Source organism: Cataglyphis hispanica, chromosome 5 (genome assembly GCF_021464435.1).
Source record: "Cataglyphis hispanica isolate Lineage 1 chromosome 5, ULB_Chis1_1.0, whole genome shotgun sequence".
Taxonomy (NCBI): domain Eukaryota; kingdom Metazoa; phylum Arthropoda; class Insecta; order Hymenoptera; family Formicidae; genus Cataglyphis; species Cataglyphis hispanica.
This window is the reverse complement of record NC_065958.1, coordinates 10,353,042-10,369,079: the sequence shown is the minus strand read 5'-3', so window position 1 is coordinate 10,369,079 and position 16,038 is coordinate 10,353,042. Positions and strand designations below refer to the sequence as shown.

The following is a 16,038-nucleotide window of genomic DNA, read 5'->3' as shown; positions in this document are numbered from 1 at the left end:
ATTGTTTAATTTATTATTTTGTTTACCATCTCGGATTAGATTTTGCTTTATTTACCATCGGATCAAAATGTATAGTAGCGTTGACGTTGGAAGAAACGAGAACTAATCAAACCGACAAATGGTAATGCACAACACAAACTGTCATCAATTTTGACATAACGCTGTATAGCATTGTCGAGTATTTCTCATATAAAAAAAAAACAATTATATCATGTGTGATTTTAATTATATTTTATCTATCTGTTTATATCTCTATCCTTATTTATAATATTCTTTCATCTTGCATGATTAAAAAGAGTAATATACAATGATCAAGTTTGAGTGAAGAAGAATCTCTGAAGAAATTATACTGAATAAATTACATTTACTCATATTTATAATTACCTGCCTCTATGATGCATAGCGGTTGGAATAAGTTGATTAAAAGTAACGACAGTTACAGATATGAGCCTAGAGCCAATATCGAAAAACAACGTACAACCAGATCCAATTTCACACAAATATCCTTTGACCACAATGAGGAATGCTTGATAGTTGTAGACGCTAAAGGATACCTGCATTGCATTGAATTGTCTGATGAAGTTCCATGTTACAAAGTATTCGGGAAAATCGGGCAATCCACATTTCTGGCATTTAATCCTGTATATAAGGGAGAAATATTGATAGGCCTAGATACAGGTGATATAAAGATCTGGAAGCTTTATGCGGACGTCAATGATTTCTGTCTGTTATCCGGTCATAAATTGGCACCGTCGCATGTTTCCTTTTACAAGAACTACTGTCTAACCGGATCTCGGAACGAGGTAATAATATGGGATCTGCAATCTTATAACAGAGCTCATCAACTGAAAGTTGACATAAAGAATGCTGTGATCAAAAAAGCTATCTTTTCGAACGCGGGTCACATTGTTGTGCTGTATCTCAATGATACTATGCAGACTTGGACATTTGGACAATTGCATAAAGACATTAAAATCGATACAAGCACATTTGGAATACGTTATATCAAAGATTTTATCTTCACGAAAAATGCAAGAGCTATGATAATGGCTGGCGCAGGAAACATAAGTATTCTTAATACATATGATTGGAGTTTGCTAAAAAAGATACATTTATCTAAAAATTTTGTCGAGGCGAAACAATTATCGATTATTCCATGCCCGTTGGATGGTGGAGCGAATAAAATCATCGCATTTCTATCTTCGAAATGTACTCTTCAGATTTATGATATAAATGCGTCAAGTTTCCTTGATACATCTATTTCTGCTGATAAAATTAAAAAGTTTATAGTTTCGTCCGCTGGTAGATATATAGTATACATAGATCAAGAAGGTTGCTTAAATATAATGTATGCTGATAAAATAATTTCAAGAAAATATCATCAAATGAAAAAAACGTTAGAGCCACATGGAAATCCACATGGAAATCCACATAGATTATATGCACATAAAATAAGCGATCATTTGGAATACATTAAACAAAGTATAAAACAAGAATTGGATATAAAACGATTAATGTCTATTTTGAAAGAATTTGGGGAATTTCCAGATAAATATCGCACATTAATTTGGTCTACTATTCTAAAACTACCAGCCAACAAAAATGCATACATCGCCTTGGCAAGTAAGGTAACACCTGGAAAACTTACATCAAATACTTTAAAAGATCATCCATTGGCAGACAGAAACAAGGCATCATTATTAGCCATGATAATGGATTGCTTGTTGCAATGGTGCCCATTGTTAATACAAAGTCCGTTTCTGCCCAACTTGGCTTTTACATTTCTCGTAGTATTTCAGGTATTCCCTTTTATTCCATTTTGTGAATCTATCAATATTCCTTACTTATCAAAAGATATATTAAAATATATTTATTTTTGTTTCAGAAAGATCCTTTACTTGCCTTTGAGTTGATTTTAAGTATATTACTAAACTATTGCCAAAAATGGTTTGAATATCATCCATTGCCACCATTGAACATTCTGGGAATTATTGAAAATATTCTTTTGGAAGCAGATTCTGCACTACTAAATTTCTTCTGTGAACATGGAATTACAACTAGCGAATATGCGTGGCCGTTACTACAGACTGCCATGAGTGAAGTGTTATCGGGAGACGAATGGCTGATTCTATGGGATCATCTAATATGTTTTCAAAAACCTTCCTTGCTATTGATGTGTGTTGTTGCTTATAACATTTATTCGAGGGAAAATATAATTTCTTTAATTAAGTCGTGTCCTGAAGATATCAAGGCCTTTTATAGCTCTCAGAGTCACATTAGAGCCAAGGATCTATTGAAAATTGCGAGAAGATTAGATCAAGAAATACCGGAACGAGTGCATCCTAATCAATATCTAAGGTATTATTGCAATAATATATAATCATATATATGATGATCGTTAATATTAATAAATTTATTTCAGGGATAAACTGTTGCAATTAAATAATGCTGGGCCTTATCTCTCGTTTATAAAGAAAGAATACCCAAAATTTCTCACTGAGAATCCTAATCTCAGCATAGCAGACTTGAGGAAATTGAAAACACAAGAACAATATTTGCACGAACATAATTGTAAGATTGCAGAACTTGCCGAAAGAAAAAGATTATGTGCAGAAACCAAAGCTTTTGCGAGACAAATTCATGAAAGAAGATTAAATGGTATACAATCAAACTTATACAAACTTAACTTTTTCGTTTTGATTTCCTATATCTTCTTAGCTTAATAGCATTTAATTTTAATTCATATGACACATAATTTATATAAGTATAGAAAGAAATCGTTAATTGATTGCTTGCATTTCAGAAGTACAAAAATGTTTTCAACAGCATATTAATAATTTAGATTGGAATTTCGACAAATTTACATCAAATACAAGAATAGGAAAATCCTACTGTCATTTGTGCAATAATATTGATAATTTGCACTTGGAAAAGATACAAGAATGTACTAAATGCAAGATTACAGATGATAATCTCTCAAATTTTGAAGATAATAAACCAAAGAATTACGAAAAATTGCAGCAAGATGTAACAAAACTTGAATATGAAGTACAAAGTTTTCTAGATTCATTGAGATCTCGTAGATCAGAAGATAGGTAGAACTAATTTTTTTATAATGCAAAAGTTAATCTCACTAAATTTAGGTAAAATAAAGTAATATCTTAACATAATCATTACAAAATACATATAAATAATATTACATTTTAATTGTGTATATAAATGTATATTTATACATATATTTTTTGGAAATTATATGTACAGATTTTTCAAACAATTTTATCTCTTATTATGTTTGTATCTTTTTTTACATTTTTATAAAATCTAAAAATCTTTTGTATATGTATACAAATATATAAGAAAATATTTATTTTTGTAAATGCAACATGGCAAAAATGTAATACATGCAGTACAAGGTAATACATGTTATTGCATTATTACAATTTTATGTTTGCTTGTCCGTACATTAAATGTTTGTACTTACAAATATTATGCAAAAATCATTTGTTAATCGTATTTTACAAAAGAATAAACAGGAACTCCAATTTTATCTCGGCCTTTTAATGAAGTCAATTCCATTATCACCAAGCATTCAACTACATCAGCTCCTGCTGATTGTATTAAATGCACAGCAGCAGCCATGGTACCTTTAAATAATATATATTTCATCCGTTTTTAAATATATATTATTTTTAAATATATTTTAGTTTTTAAATATATATTTATATATTTTAAGTAACGTACATGTATCATACACAATTAAAAATTATTTCTCATTTTACCTCCAGTTGCCAGCAAATCATCAACAATAAGCACTCTGTGTCCCGAATTAATAAACTCTGTTTGCAATTCAAATGTGGCCTAAAAAAATAAAATAAAATTGATTTATATACATTAGATGTGAAAAAAAATTATTTTCAATCAATATTGCGTAAAATTTTTAAACATACTTCACCATACTCTAATTCATATTTCTGTTGAGTAACCCTGCCTGGAAGTTTCCCTTGTTTTCTAATAGGCAAAAATGGTTTGCCCAATTCCATACAGATCATAGGACCAAATAGAAAACCACGTGAGTCCAGTCCTACAACTATATCGATTTCGAGGAATAAAATATGCTCCACGATTAAATCCTTCATTGCCCTTAATGCTGTGATATTTTGGAACACAGAAAATATGTCCCTGAAAATAAGTGACTTATATAATACAATAAATGTAAAACAAGGAAATTGACATCAAATTAATATATTTCTCTATCACTCTCGTAATTTTTTTAGAAATTTTATTTTTTTTCTTTAAGATCGACTTACCGGAAAATGATTCCAGGCTCAGGAAAATCAGGATAACTTTTTATAGCATTTCTCAGTATGTGCAATTTATCATTCTTATCCATCGTGATGTGTATAATTGTACTTTTATAATAAATTTACTTTTATAATAAACTTACTAATGATATGGAATGTGTCGAAATAATTAATTGATAATGTTAGATATTGATTCTCTATTAAAATTTAGAATTTATTAATTATATACGTAAAATTTGATCAGTCAATTCGATTATCAGTTTGATAAGATATATGTCTGAAATGGCCGCGTTCAGCAGAGAAATCGTTTAGTTATCGTCTTGTCAACATTTGATAAGTTATTAATTCTAAAAATAAAAATCACGTTTGCTACTGAGCGATTTTCTCCACTCAACGCGGCTGACACTTGTTGAATTGTACAAATTTAAGGTTATGGGAATAATGTGCGAGAGTGTAACGATTATATCGATTATCGATAAAATAAATCGTAGAAAAATTATTTATCTGTTTCACCTCAACGAGCGATCTATGTTTTATTACCGACAATGCAAAAATTTAATTATCTACAATAGCGCGTAGCAAGTTTTTTCCACGCTATAATATTATGACGCTAAGAATTTATTTTTCAAATTTACCGCGCAAAATTTTACGCACAACTTCATTGTTGTGTAATTGCATAATCGTAATGGCGGTTGCGCAATGTGTATACTCACTCACCCCCGAGCATCCCCGAGAGAGGTATGATATATATTCAAAAATATTATACTTCTTTTATTGGACGGAAAAATGAGAAAGATATATTCAAAACGCCGGATGTTAAACAAGAATTTATTTATACTTGTTTCTTTTATGTAAGACGTATCTGTATGTCTCTTAATATTTATTAGTAACGTAAACAAAATACTTGCTCTCTAGCTCTTTTTCTCTCTAGACATAGTAAAAAATATATAGTAAAATATAATTATTATTTTACAACAATAAAAAAAAACGATTAAAAAGTCATATATTTACAGTATTTAAACATACAAACGGAATTAGTAAATATATATAAATATATATTACAAAAAATGAGGATAATCTTTCCTCTTTCAACATCGCTCGCAGAGCCGGCGTGTATTTTCAACTCTCTTCCCGTCCCTCCTGTTTTATTAAATTTATATAAAAATATTGAGTAAAATTTATTGTAGAAATAGTTCGTTATGTCTATGAGATGTTTAGATAGATACATCGAGAAATATTTTTAATCTATAGAACAGACATTACTTTTTATAAAAAAAAACATCCCTATATAAATTGACTCACATTAAAACCTATTGTACATATATATATATATATATATATATATACATATATTTTTTTTTAATTTTTAAATTCTAAATTTTTAATTCTACATGAATAATGTTGTAGATTCGTCATCAGTATCCGGTTGGCGTTAAACTTTTGTTGTGGCCAAAAGCTTAATATAATGTGCCTTGTGGGTGATCTCGAATTCCTGAGCCGGTAGAAAGCACTGCGCCTGAATTCTGGGATGCCGCAGCCGTTTAACAAGGCTGCGACCAAGCATAATGAGAGCGATGAGAAAGACGCCGGTCACAGCAACCACAGCCACTGCAACGAACACCTCAGCGTTTTGTCTACTATAGCCCTGCTCAACTACTTCGACGCAACGAAATCTTTCACGATCATTTATCAGGTTGTTGGACATAACAAGAGTCACGTCAGCGTGTTCGTCCAGACTGGCGCATACCTTATAGTAACCTGGCCACGATACTTCTACGTCAGTGACGAAGGTGATGCTGCAGTTGAGCCTCTGCCGATGAATTGCGGAAATTTCGTCAAACACGACAATAGATAATTCGCAGACCGATGATGCGAGGGTCATCTCCTTTGTTCTAGAAAGAACTACATCTATGTGCAGATTACCTTTATCAGATACGTTCACGTGGACGTCGGTAATTTGAGGATAAGAGCCAAGAGGCGACTGCGTCGAAGACGTCGAAGGATGACGATGTTCTTCGTTTGGCGACTGCTCTTCCGTTGCTATCTTCCGCCGTTTCAAAGTTTCCTCCAAGACGATAACATCGCTACAATCGAGACCGAGCGACATGTCGTCGTAGGCAGTGGATACCAATAGGACCACACAGTAACGGTATTTATGACCTAATTGTAGATGCACAGAAGGTATGGTGACCGGCAGAGTGCAGGGATCTCGCATCATCCGGGAATCGCAATGCAACGGACTAGATTCCGTCTGGACTTCGCTGTCGTCGATTGTTTCATAAATGATGAGCGAGTCGCAAGTATAATGCTCGATACATTGCTCCATATGCCACAATAAATTAATGCCGGTCGATTCGTCATAACGGAACTCTTTAAGACTTAGTTGCATTTTCGCCAGGGGCGGTTGAGTCATCATGGACGGCGTGGGTTCACCGCAGAGCAAACTGCCCGGCGGTACTTGCGTCAGGATGCCGTTTTCCAGAGCGGGCGGTGTCGCGCACACTGCCGACGACTTGTCTTCCTCTAACAGGCTGGAGTTTGTCAGCCAGTTGGCGAATTCCAGTAGAGTACAGTCGCAATTCAACGGATTGTCAGCAAGTGAGAGTCGCTTGAGACGCAGCTTCGATGTCGGTACGTCGCTTGCTACGATCGTGATCTCATTGTCATCTAGTCGTAAGTCCTGCAAACTTTTTAGCGGCACCACTAAATCGGCCGTCAACGCTCGTAAAAAGTTGTGCGTTAAATCTAAAGTGGTTAGCTTCTCTAAATGCGCTAGGGAGGCACTGGATACAGCGACGATGCGATTATTCGCTAGATCCAACCGCGTCAAAGTTGACAAGTACTTAAACGAGTGATCCTCCAACACGTCAATCTGCAAATTAACAATAATTTGTTTAAATTTATGCAAAATAATTTTCAAATATTTTTTTTCTGATATAAGCAAAATTTAAACTTAACTCTTTAAAACAAATTTTTGTTTATACTATTTCAAATAAAATCTAATTTGAATTAAGCTTTTAAGCCAACACTTGCCTGATTGTGACTCAAGCTTAAATAAGTAAGATTCCTAAGACCCATAAGAGCTCCTTGCTGAACGTTGACAAGACCATTCTCCGACACGGTGAGGAAGTGTAGTCTGGGCATTTGTGGTAGCAAATTGGGACTCATTGGACCTAGCAGTAAATTACTCGATAAATCTAGTTCCTCCAAGCGTTTGAGACCCCTGAGCGCGGATAACGCAGAAACGCTTAGGCGATTTCCGCGCATTCTCAGCGAACGTAATATTGGCAATGCCAGGAAAACTTGCGGCGATAATTGTGACAGCAGGTTGTCGCACAAATCTAAATAAGTCAGGCTTGACAGTCCCTAAAATCGAAGAATGTTTTTTACTCTCATATATATAGCAATTTTTTCAAAATTATTTTTTATATAAAATCTTTCGTTTATCTCATATATATTTTATATTATTTATAATAATTATTTTATTATTGTCATTTACTGTTTTTCTAATTCATAATTTTTTAATTTCTGAATTATTTCTTCTTTCCTTTATTAAAATTCAAATCAAAATTTTTTTAATGTGACACAATAAAGTTCAATTATGCCTCAATAACGATTTCTTTAATTTTTTCCTTTCATTCCTTTTATTATTTTCGATGATATTTATAAAAATGAAACACTTTATATGCAAATTGCTAATTAATTAATCGTACCTCAAACGAGTCCGCTTCTAACGTCTTCAACTTGTTATGGGACAGATCCAATCGATCTAAACCGATCAGATGCGATAGCGCGGTCGTGGGAACCGAATCTAGAAGATTGTTGGGCAATCCAAGCGCCTGTAACGGCCGTGCCAATGCTGTGAACGCGTTCTCGTGGACGCGTCTCAATTCGCCGGTAGAGACGACCAGTCCGTGAAGCGCGATGTCCTCGAAGAAGCGTGCCGGCAATATGGAGATCCCTGTCACGGTCACATCCAGCAGCGATATCGTGTCCGGTCGGTTACGTTTCAAATGCTCGCTGATGATCTAAAAAATAACAATAGAGACAATAAGAACAATCTCTTCATTCTTTCTTAACTCTCTCTATATATTTGCCATTTATCTCAAAATTTACACACAGATTAGATAAAGTATTAATTAATTTTCTATAACAATTTTTAATCTAAAAAATATTAATAATTATTAATTATTTTCGAAAGATACATTTACAAATTTTTATATCTGAATTATCTATAATATCAAATTAAATTATTAAATCAATATATAATCTGCTTAACTATTATTGCCGCATCTTTTCTAATTCTAAATTCTTTTAATAGATTCGCAAAAAGAGAGTTGCTGCGAGTGCAAACGATATTTGTTGCAATATCGTCAAATATAATTGATAACGGGATATTCGCACGACGGAAAACAACAGATGTATGCAAAGCAAGAGAGATAGATCAATTGAGACGAGACACGAGAATGAGAGGAAAAGAGAAGTGAGCACAATGGACTCTCTTGAATAATATATGTATACGACTTGTATTTCATTGGCAGTCTATACCACCCACGTTCTTCTTGACCGTTCTTCTTGTACGTTGCTTAAAAAGTAACGACCTCGATTGCGCTGCGAAGCGTAACATTAGAGATTGAGCTTATCTCATTTTGCAGTGTCTTTCAAAATTTTCAAAGACGTTTTATTTTCTATTTGTATATAAAAGATTGTTTTTTAATTTTACTTAAAAAGCTAATTTTTTTTTAAATTTGAATATAAATTAAAATAATTTTTGTAATCTTTTAATGTCTTTAAATTTAATAACATTGATTAATTTTGTCATGCGGAATTACTTGTAGCGCCGTTCTATCGCCAGTACATCTGAGCGTATGTGGAAAGTCGCAGGAACATTCCACGCCCGCTTTTGTAATATTTGGACACTCCCAAACCACATCGAAGGGGAAAGATGAGGATGACGGCGATGCATTTTCCTCGGTAGCGATTGTCGTTCTGGATGTATTCATCAACGTAGACGTCTCCGTTGTCGTCGTGTTGGCATCGTTCTTCGTCACATCGAGACATGACGCCGTCATTATCAATGTTAAAATGAGCAGGTTTCGAAATGGCTTCGGCATTCTGAAAAAAGACATGTTTAATAAATGTATTATATTTGCAATTTTTTAGTATAAAATATAAAAGATATTTTCCGCACGATATGACAAATAATATTGCTGTAAAGTATAATAAGATTTCGATTTTGTTTCCGGCTGACACGTGCAAATTCATTCTTAAACGCCAACCGCTGATAACCACAGTTTTGAATTGACAAATTCGAAATTGCGAGTATAAAACTACAAATTCCTATTACTATTATTATTTTATATCCGCCTAAAAACATACATCTAATTCCGAGATGTCTCACGTTTATTATACAGAATTATGGCTTATCACGAGAAGCGATTTAGAAAAGTTGTTGGAGCTCGAACGAAAATTGCAACATGATAAGCCACAAAATGACAAAACAGTTTTAAATTCTGCTTTATCTGTGTATTTAAAGTACATGCTCAAAAATATATTGATTTTATAAAAACATTCAGCTGTAGCAAAAATATTAAATATCGTAATATTACATGATGTAATATCAATAATTTCTCACTTTTATTTATAAATATTTTATATTATATAAATTAAATTACTAATATACTTATATTACTAATATAATTATATTAATATTAAATATTATTTTATTTAAATATTAAAAATTGTATTTATTTATAAATTAATATACATAGATATCGTAATCTAGTAAAAAGACTCATCATGTGTTACGACCAAATGGTGCAAACGCAAAAACGGGAGTTAATCAAGAAAATATTAAACTGTGCTATTGGACGGATGCTAGAATATAAAAAGGAGATTGTCAAGATGGATTATAAGAATTATCAGTACGTTCTTTTTCTTTGCTTATTCAAATGTCTAATTAAAAATTTTTTTTGCAGTTTAAAGAAGAAAAAATTAAATATCTCCACACTACAAAAAATATTTGTCACACAGATGGCCCGATGATATCTTAAATAGTATGAAGTTCACGCCGGATGATATCGAGATATTTGCATCAGTTTCAGGCCGGGAACTTCTCGAGGAACGCAGGAAGTTTATTCAGGAGTTAGTGGCGGAGAAAGGTACGCAAAACCATTTTAATTAATAAGAAAATTGTATTAAAACAAATTGTATTAAAACGATATAAATTAATTAAATTTGAAGTATAAATTTTATAATAATATTATCTAATTGCTATTTGGAAATAAACATGTATAATTTTTAATTTGATAATTATCCAGAAGCACCAGTAAGAGAACGCAGTCTCTCGCAAATACAAATGGAAATGGCCGAACTGGAGGAGGAAATATTGAAGACGCGTGGGTCGCGCAGAAGAATGCGCGCCGTTCCCTCAAAGGTGGAAGTAATCCGCGAATCGCCCGAAGAAAAAGCCGCCCGAGAAGCAAAGCTCGCTGCCGAAAGAGCCATGCACAGTGCGATATTGCTAATACAGAGTCATGAGAGGGCGAGGATGGGACGTCGCATCGGAGCAGATGGTATATTTAGACAAAAAAAAATAGATAAGATTTTTCAAGCAGAATAATTTTGAAAGAGAAAAACTTCGTCCAAATATTATCTATCGTAATCTCCTTATGTAAAAGTACTAATATTAAACTGTTTTTTAGTGAAACGTACATACGATTACGATAAGAAAGTAGAGATTGGAGAGATAGTACCAATAAAAATAGATCGCTCCAAGTACATTAAGTCAGTGGAAACTATACAACGCGCGTGGCGACGCTACGTCGCGAGGAAAGCCACGAAAAAACGGATTGCGCGTCTCGAAGAGATTTTGGATATGACGATACCAAGCTGGCAGTGTCGCAAAACGTTCACAAAGGACGAGGAGAATTTTCAGCGACGACGTGCTCTAATGTCCGCATATGATGTACATACCAAAAGGGCAATCAGCGATGAACGTACGAGGGTAAATTTTCCGATAATTTTCGAAGGATTTTGATAGACTGAAGATAAAATTTCTAATAAAAAAAATAAAAATAAAATTTAAAAAAAATTTAAAAAAAGGAAAATAAAGATAATTTTAAACAATTTTTTTCCGAAAGCTAATGAGAATTAGAGGCCCCGGACTGATGGAGGATATTACTGACGAGATTTTCGAGTGGTTCGTCATCTGGTACGACATGACAGGACAATACGATGTATTTCCGGCGGCGAATCTCGGCGGCAGCGTGTTGATCGTGACCGGGCAAACTACAACGCCGCAAGAATATTTAATGGATACATTGAAAAAGAAAAAAGAGAAAGACAAACCGAAGCGCGAAACGGACCTCGAACCAAAACCATTAGTCAAAGTTGAACCCGTCAATGGTTGGAGAATGCCACAAACAAAAGCTCTGTCTTGTTTGGAAGAGGCAAACGATGATTTTATCCGAAACTGGAGCCTTCGCGACGAAAGTGACAATCCGGATCAGGAAGAATACTTAGATTTGATTACTGAGAAACTTTGTCATGAGTTGCAGCTCGAGATGAGAGAGATTGTGGATGAGCTGATGAGAGCTGAGTTAGAATTGTTAAATAAAGCGTTGCTAAAAGATGAAGGGCGTGATAAGAAAACGAAAGACAAGAAACCAAGAAAGGATAAAGGTGATTACTAGCAAACTAATAATCAAATTCATTGTCATCTGATGTTTCTGATTGAATTTTATCTCTCTCTCATTAGTTATTTCATAATAGAAGTTCTGAAAAATTTTCTAAGTAATCAACCATAGCTATTACTTTTAATGTTAACTAGCTTTTAAATTTGTGTTTGTCTAGATATTAAAGATGAAATTTATATATTAATTATTATAACAGCTAAAAGAAACGACAGAATATACAGAAGAAAAAAAGGTATTTTGGAAGGCATGACTATCGAAGATCTTTTCAACGAGTTGTTGCAAGCCAAGATTATTAGAAACTATCCGATCGTCTTTTTGCGCGATTGGCTAGGCGATCTTTCCTATCAAAATTATGAAGCGCGTCGCGAACTACGGGAGTATAAAGAACGGCTCGGAGAGATTAAGCAGCTCGTTTTGGAATATTGCGTGTTGCCCTTAATGTCCAAGGAGACGCATCAAATAGCACCGCTCATACGTTCCGTGTGTATCTATGGATTACCAGGAGCCGGAAAAACTTTCCTTGCCAATGCTATTTGCTCAGAGGTAGAATTCTTTGATTTTCTTTGTGATTACACAATGAAAAAAGGTGTATGATATACAATACAAGATATTTTTCTTTAATTATAATATCACGAATTAAAAGAGAGCAAATTACTAATTAAACTTGTTCTCTAATTGAGTTGTTTTCGTAAGGTCGGCGCATTACTCTTTGATGTATCGACATCCGTCTTGATTGATAAATACATGAGCAAAGAAGAGCAACAAAGGCTCATGGATATTATCTCCAAAATAGCCCGTCTTTACGCACCTTCCATCATTTTTCTCGATGCTGGCGAAAAACCTTGGCTGAAGACAGTTCCGTTGGCAGAACGGCATCTTCATCCCAAGCGATTCGCAAAATATTTTACCAAATTAATGAAAGGCATCAAGCCAGGAGATCAGGTAAATAATTAGATAAATTTAATTTGATATTATAATATTTGATATTATAATATTTGAAGACATCAGAAATGCATTTTGAATCGTAAGAACTCTTGAAATGGCACTCCTAAATTGTAGAGAGCTGCTATCGAGCAGCGCCTACTTTGTAAAATTCTTGTTTTTCCCGTTTGAGATCTTTCTTCAATATGAATGAATCGTTGCCGCCGCCTCGTCAAGTCCACACATATATAACCAGCTGAATCTCTCTTTCTCTTTTTCCTACGTCATTCGGACCTCTCGTTTCGATCGCTCGAGGTTGCTCATCAATGAAACACCTCCTACTGATGTATATAGTAGTATCGCTGTATGGAAACGTAGGTGGCGGGCGAGCTAACGTAGGATTAGAGTATTTCCGAACAGATACTGTTATTCACTTGAGTAAATAATACTATAAAAGATGGATTGATATTTTTATTTGAAAAGTCTGCTCTTCTGTTATTTTATTTTAATTTTAATTAGATTTCTATGAAAATTAAAATTAAAATCAAGATTTATTTTTTTTATAGCAATCAATATGAGAAGAAAGAATCAAACAGTAATAACATACTTTTGATTGTAATAAAGATAATATAAGATAATATAATTGTCCGTAATGCACAAAAATAAAAAGGAATATTTGGAGACATATTCATATATACACACCTAGAACACATACATATAAAACTGAAGTTTTGCAGGATTTTTCTTATTAGAATATTACGAATTCATTCAATAGATAATGTTTCTCTCATTGTCTGAAGAACCGCTAAAGGCAGATGCAGCCTTCCTTAAAGTGTACGACAAATTTATAAGAATACCTACTAGTGACTACAATACGCTATATATGTACTACAAGAATCTGCTAATGAAATATCACGGCGTCGATCGCGACATCGACGTCTCCTGCTTGGCCAAAATGTCTGTCGGAGTTCCTCTAGACTTTATCCGGCAAGCCGTAGAAAAGGTGTTATCGCTGAATCGAAGAATCACTCTCAAGTTCAATCCGTTAAAACCGATCGAGATCATGGACGAGATATTGACGTACCGATATCCTACGGAGATGGTACAGGCGTTAGACAAATTTGAAAAACAAACTCCACTTGCCAGAGCTGCTTTGCGAGCTCTGAAGAGGAAACGTCGCGATTGAAATCGAGCAAAAAAATGAAAATCTACGTAGCCACGGAATCAAAATTCGTTTGATGCGTGTTTACACGTAATGGAAATCTCTGTTAAATATTTTGCGTCGCAATTTGACGTATAGCTTATAAAGATACAAATTTAAAATATTTCTATCCATTGTAATTACATATTTTAATATTTGCAATATTAAATGAAAATATTAAAACAGCGTCTGCAAAAAAAAAAGATAGAAATATTTTATTTAAATATTAGATTATGTATATATGTTGTATATAATAAAAATGACATTATAATATGATTATAGTGCTGATATATACCTATATTGTGCGATGTGCGTCAGTCTCGAGCAACCCCTGCACCTTCTCACACCTGACCTCGGTCTCAGAGCGCAGGAGGAATCCAGTAGCACCCACGCCAGTCCAGTGCCTGTGAGTACATCGTGTGATCCGTTCTACAACGGCAAAGAATAGTCTTCAGAAGCTGGGATGTTTCCTGGTATTGTGATCTTTTTTCAAGATTCTTTGAATTTTATCTTATATTATATCAAGCTTGACAAAAGATACCAAGGCCGAAAGTTCTAATATTGTGATTCGATATCTCTTATCTCTCGCGGTATCGCCGCATTATTGTGACACGTGATTCCGTATCGAGGAATCTTCGCGGCAAAGATTGGCGATCTCAACAATTGATGGTGATGAATTGATCACCGTAAAGTTTGATTACAGAAATTTACACCATCGCGCGCGTCAATCTTTGGACGCGAATGATCGCGCGGAAAACGGACATCGCGTCTTCCAAAGGATCGCACGGTGACACGAATGCCTGGATAACACCAGGATGATCGCATGGACGGTGGTCGCACAACATGCGTGTTGCGAGATACTGTGCGCCGAGAGCATGCTCAGCGACCGCTTCCAAAGAAAACGTCGCCTCCATCGTCGTGTCCATACAGTGGGGACTCCCCCGGTCCGTCCGTCCGTCTCTGTGTGTCTCTCGGTTTCCACATAGCATAGCCATGTATGGAACACGGGACGACGTTCTCTCTCCCGGTCCTTACGCCCACTTGCCGTAGCCGCGCTCTCCGTCGAACTGGAGCAGATATCGTCGCGATTGACAACGATGATGAGAAGAACGATGTCGTCTATGAAGGAACTCTTAAAAATATCATGCTTTATCATGCATTAGTGATGCTTGTTCTAATCCACAAAAAAACTCCGCCAAGTGATTTAAAAACATCAATGAAGGTATAATTAAAATATTTTTAGTTTTTTTAGTTCATAAATACAAACATAGTCCCTTTTTCTCTCTCTTTTTCTAATGAGAAAGGAATATTTTGTAGCTAGACATCCCACATTTTCTCCTTCCATGTAAAATAATGTATTTTTTTTATCTACGACTTTATTTATTGATCCATCCACGATATGAAAAGTAGCAACGAACGATCTTCATACGTGCTGTTTTCGTATGCACGAGAATTTGGGAGAAGATCGGCCGAGGAGCGAACAAGAAAGAAAGAGAGAGAGAGAGTGGGTGGAGTAATAGGGGCCCCTGAAGGTCTTTGAGATCCTCGTGAAACGCTTTTTGATACTGGAAATCGGTTCGTCGTCGTCGTTACGAAATCACGTAAAACCGGGCCTCTACGCCCACACTGTAGCGAGAGAGACTGGCGTAAAGAGTTGCGGTGAAAGAAAGTCCGACTTTTTTAATAAGCTTGAAGCGTGTTTATAACACGCCAAGTCAGAACGATGTTGGATCTAAAAATAAAAAAAACAGCATATAAATACTTGTATAAAACTTTAATTACTCATCGCGAAATTAATTCTCATGATTCGACTTTTTTTCTAAATTGATCCACGCATCGCTCTAACGAGAACAGAGCAAGAGTTCCTTTTTTCATATAGCAAAAAGACGAAGGTAGTAGATTGTACGGCTGACAGTCT

At 34.6% G+C, this 16,038-nt stretch overlaps 4 protein-coding genes and 1 long non-coding RNA gene across 5 annotated transcripts; 3 read left to right on the top strand and 2 right to left on the bottom strand.

The window, feature by feature from the left end:
- Positions 1-154: 154 nt before the first annotated feature.
- On the top strand, positions 155-3,547 carry LOC126849394 (TBC1 domain family member 31). The gene is made up of 4 exons (XM_050591169.1): positions 155-1,799; positions 1,886-2,358; positions 2,423-2,658; positions 2,804-3,547. Exons 1-4 carry the CDS (start codon positions 393-395, stop codon positions 3,097-3,099), a joined length of 2,412 nt encoding a protein of 803 aa, XP_050447126.1. The 5' UTR covers positions 155-392; the 3' UTR covers positions 3,100-3,547.
- On the bottom strand, positions 3,490-4,695 carry LOC126849418 (adenine phosphoribosyltransferase). The gene is made up of 4 exons (XM_050591216.1): positions 4,308-4,695; positions 3,948-4,179; positions 3,780-3,858; positions 3,490-3,644 (listed from the first exon to the last, which is right to left on the bottom strand). Exons 1-4 carry the CDS (start codon positions 4,388-4,390, stop codon positions 3,505-3,507), a joined length of 534 nt encoding a protein of 177 aa, XP_050447173.1. The 5' UTR covers positions 4,391-4,695; the 3' UTR covers positions 3,490-3,504.
- Positions 4,696-5,287: 592 nt separating this feature from the next.
- LOC126849395 (leucine-rich repeat-containing protein 15-like) lies at positions 5,288-14,563 on the bottom strand. The gene is made up of 5 exons (XM_050591170.1): positions 14,416-14,563; positions 9,134-9,416; positions 8,015-8,329; positions 7,335-7,667; positions 5,288-7,173 (listed from the first exon to the last, which is right to left on the bottom strand). Exons 2-5 carry the CDS (start codon positions 9,413-9,415, stop codon positions 5,734-5,736), a joined length of 2,370 nt encoding a protein of 789 aa, XP_050447127.1. The 5' UTR covers position 9,416; positions 14,416-14,563; the 3' UTR covers positions 5,288-5,733.
- Positions 6,305-9,281, top strand: LOC126849424 (uncharacterized). Its single transcript, XR_007687396.1, has 5 exons — positions 6,305-6,450; positions 6,700-6,932; positions 8,060-8,298; positions 8,623-8,878; positions 9,140-9,281. It is a non-coding gene; the product is annotated as an uncharacterized LOC126849424 (long non-coding RNA).
- Positions 9,426-14,519, top strand: LOC126849423 (dynein regulatory complex protein 11-like). Its single transcript, XM_050591223.1, has 10 exons — positions 9,426-9,836; positions 10,073-10,225; positions 10,335-10,462; positions 10,622-10,876; positions 11,006-11,307; positions 11,444-11,984; positions 12,195-12,541; positions 12,692-12,940; positions 13,695-14,171; positions 14,403-14,519. The coding sequence occupies exons 1-9, from the start codon at positions 9,694-9,696 to the stop codon at positions 14,103-14,105; spliced, it is 2,529 nt and encodes an 842-aa protein (XP_050447180.1). The 5' UTR covers positions 9,426-9,693; the 3' UTR covers positions 14,106-14,171; positions 14,403-14,519.
- Positions 14,564-16,038: the final 1,475 nt, after the last annotated feature.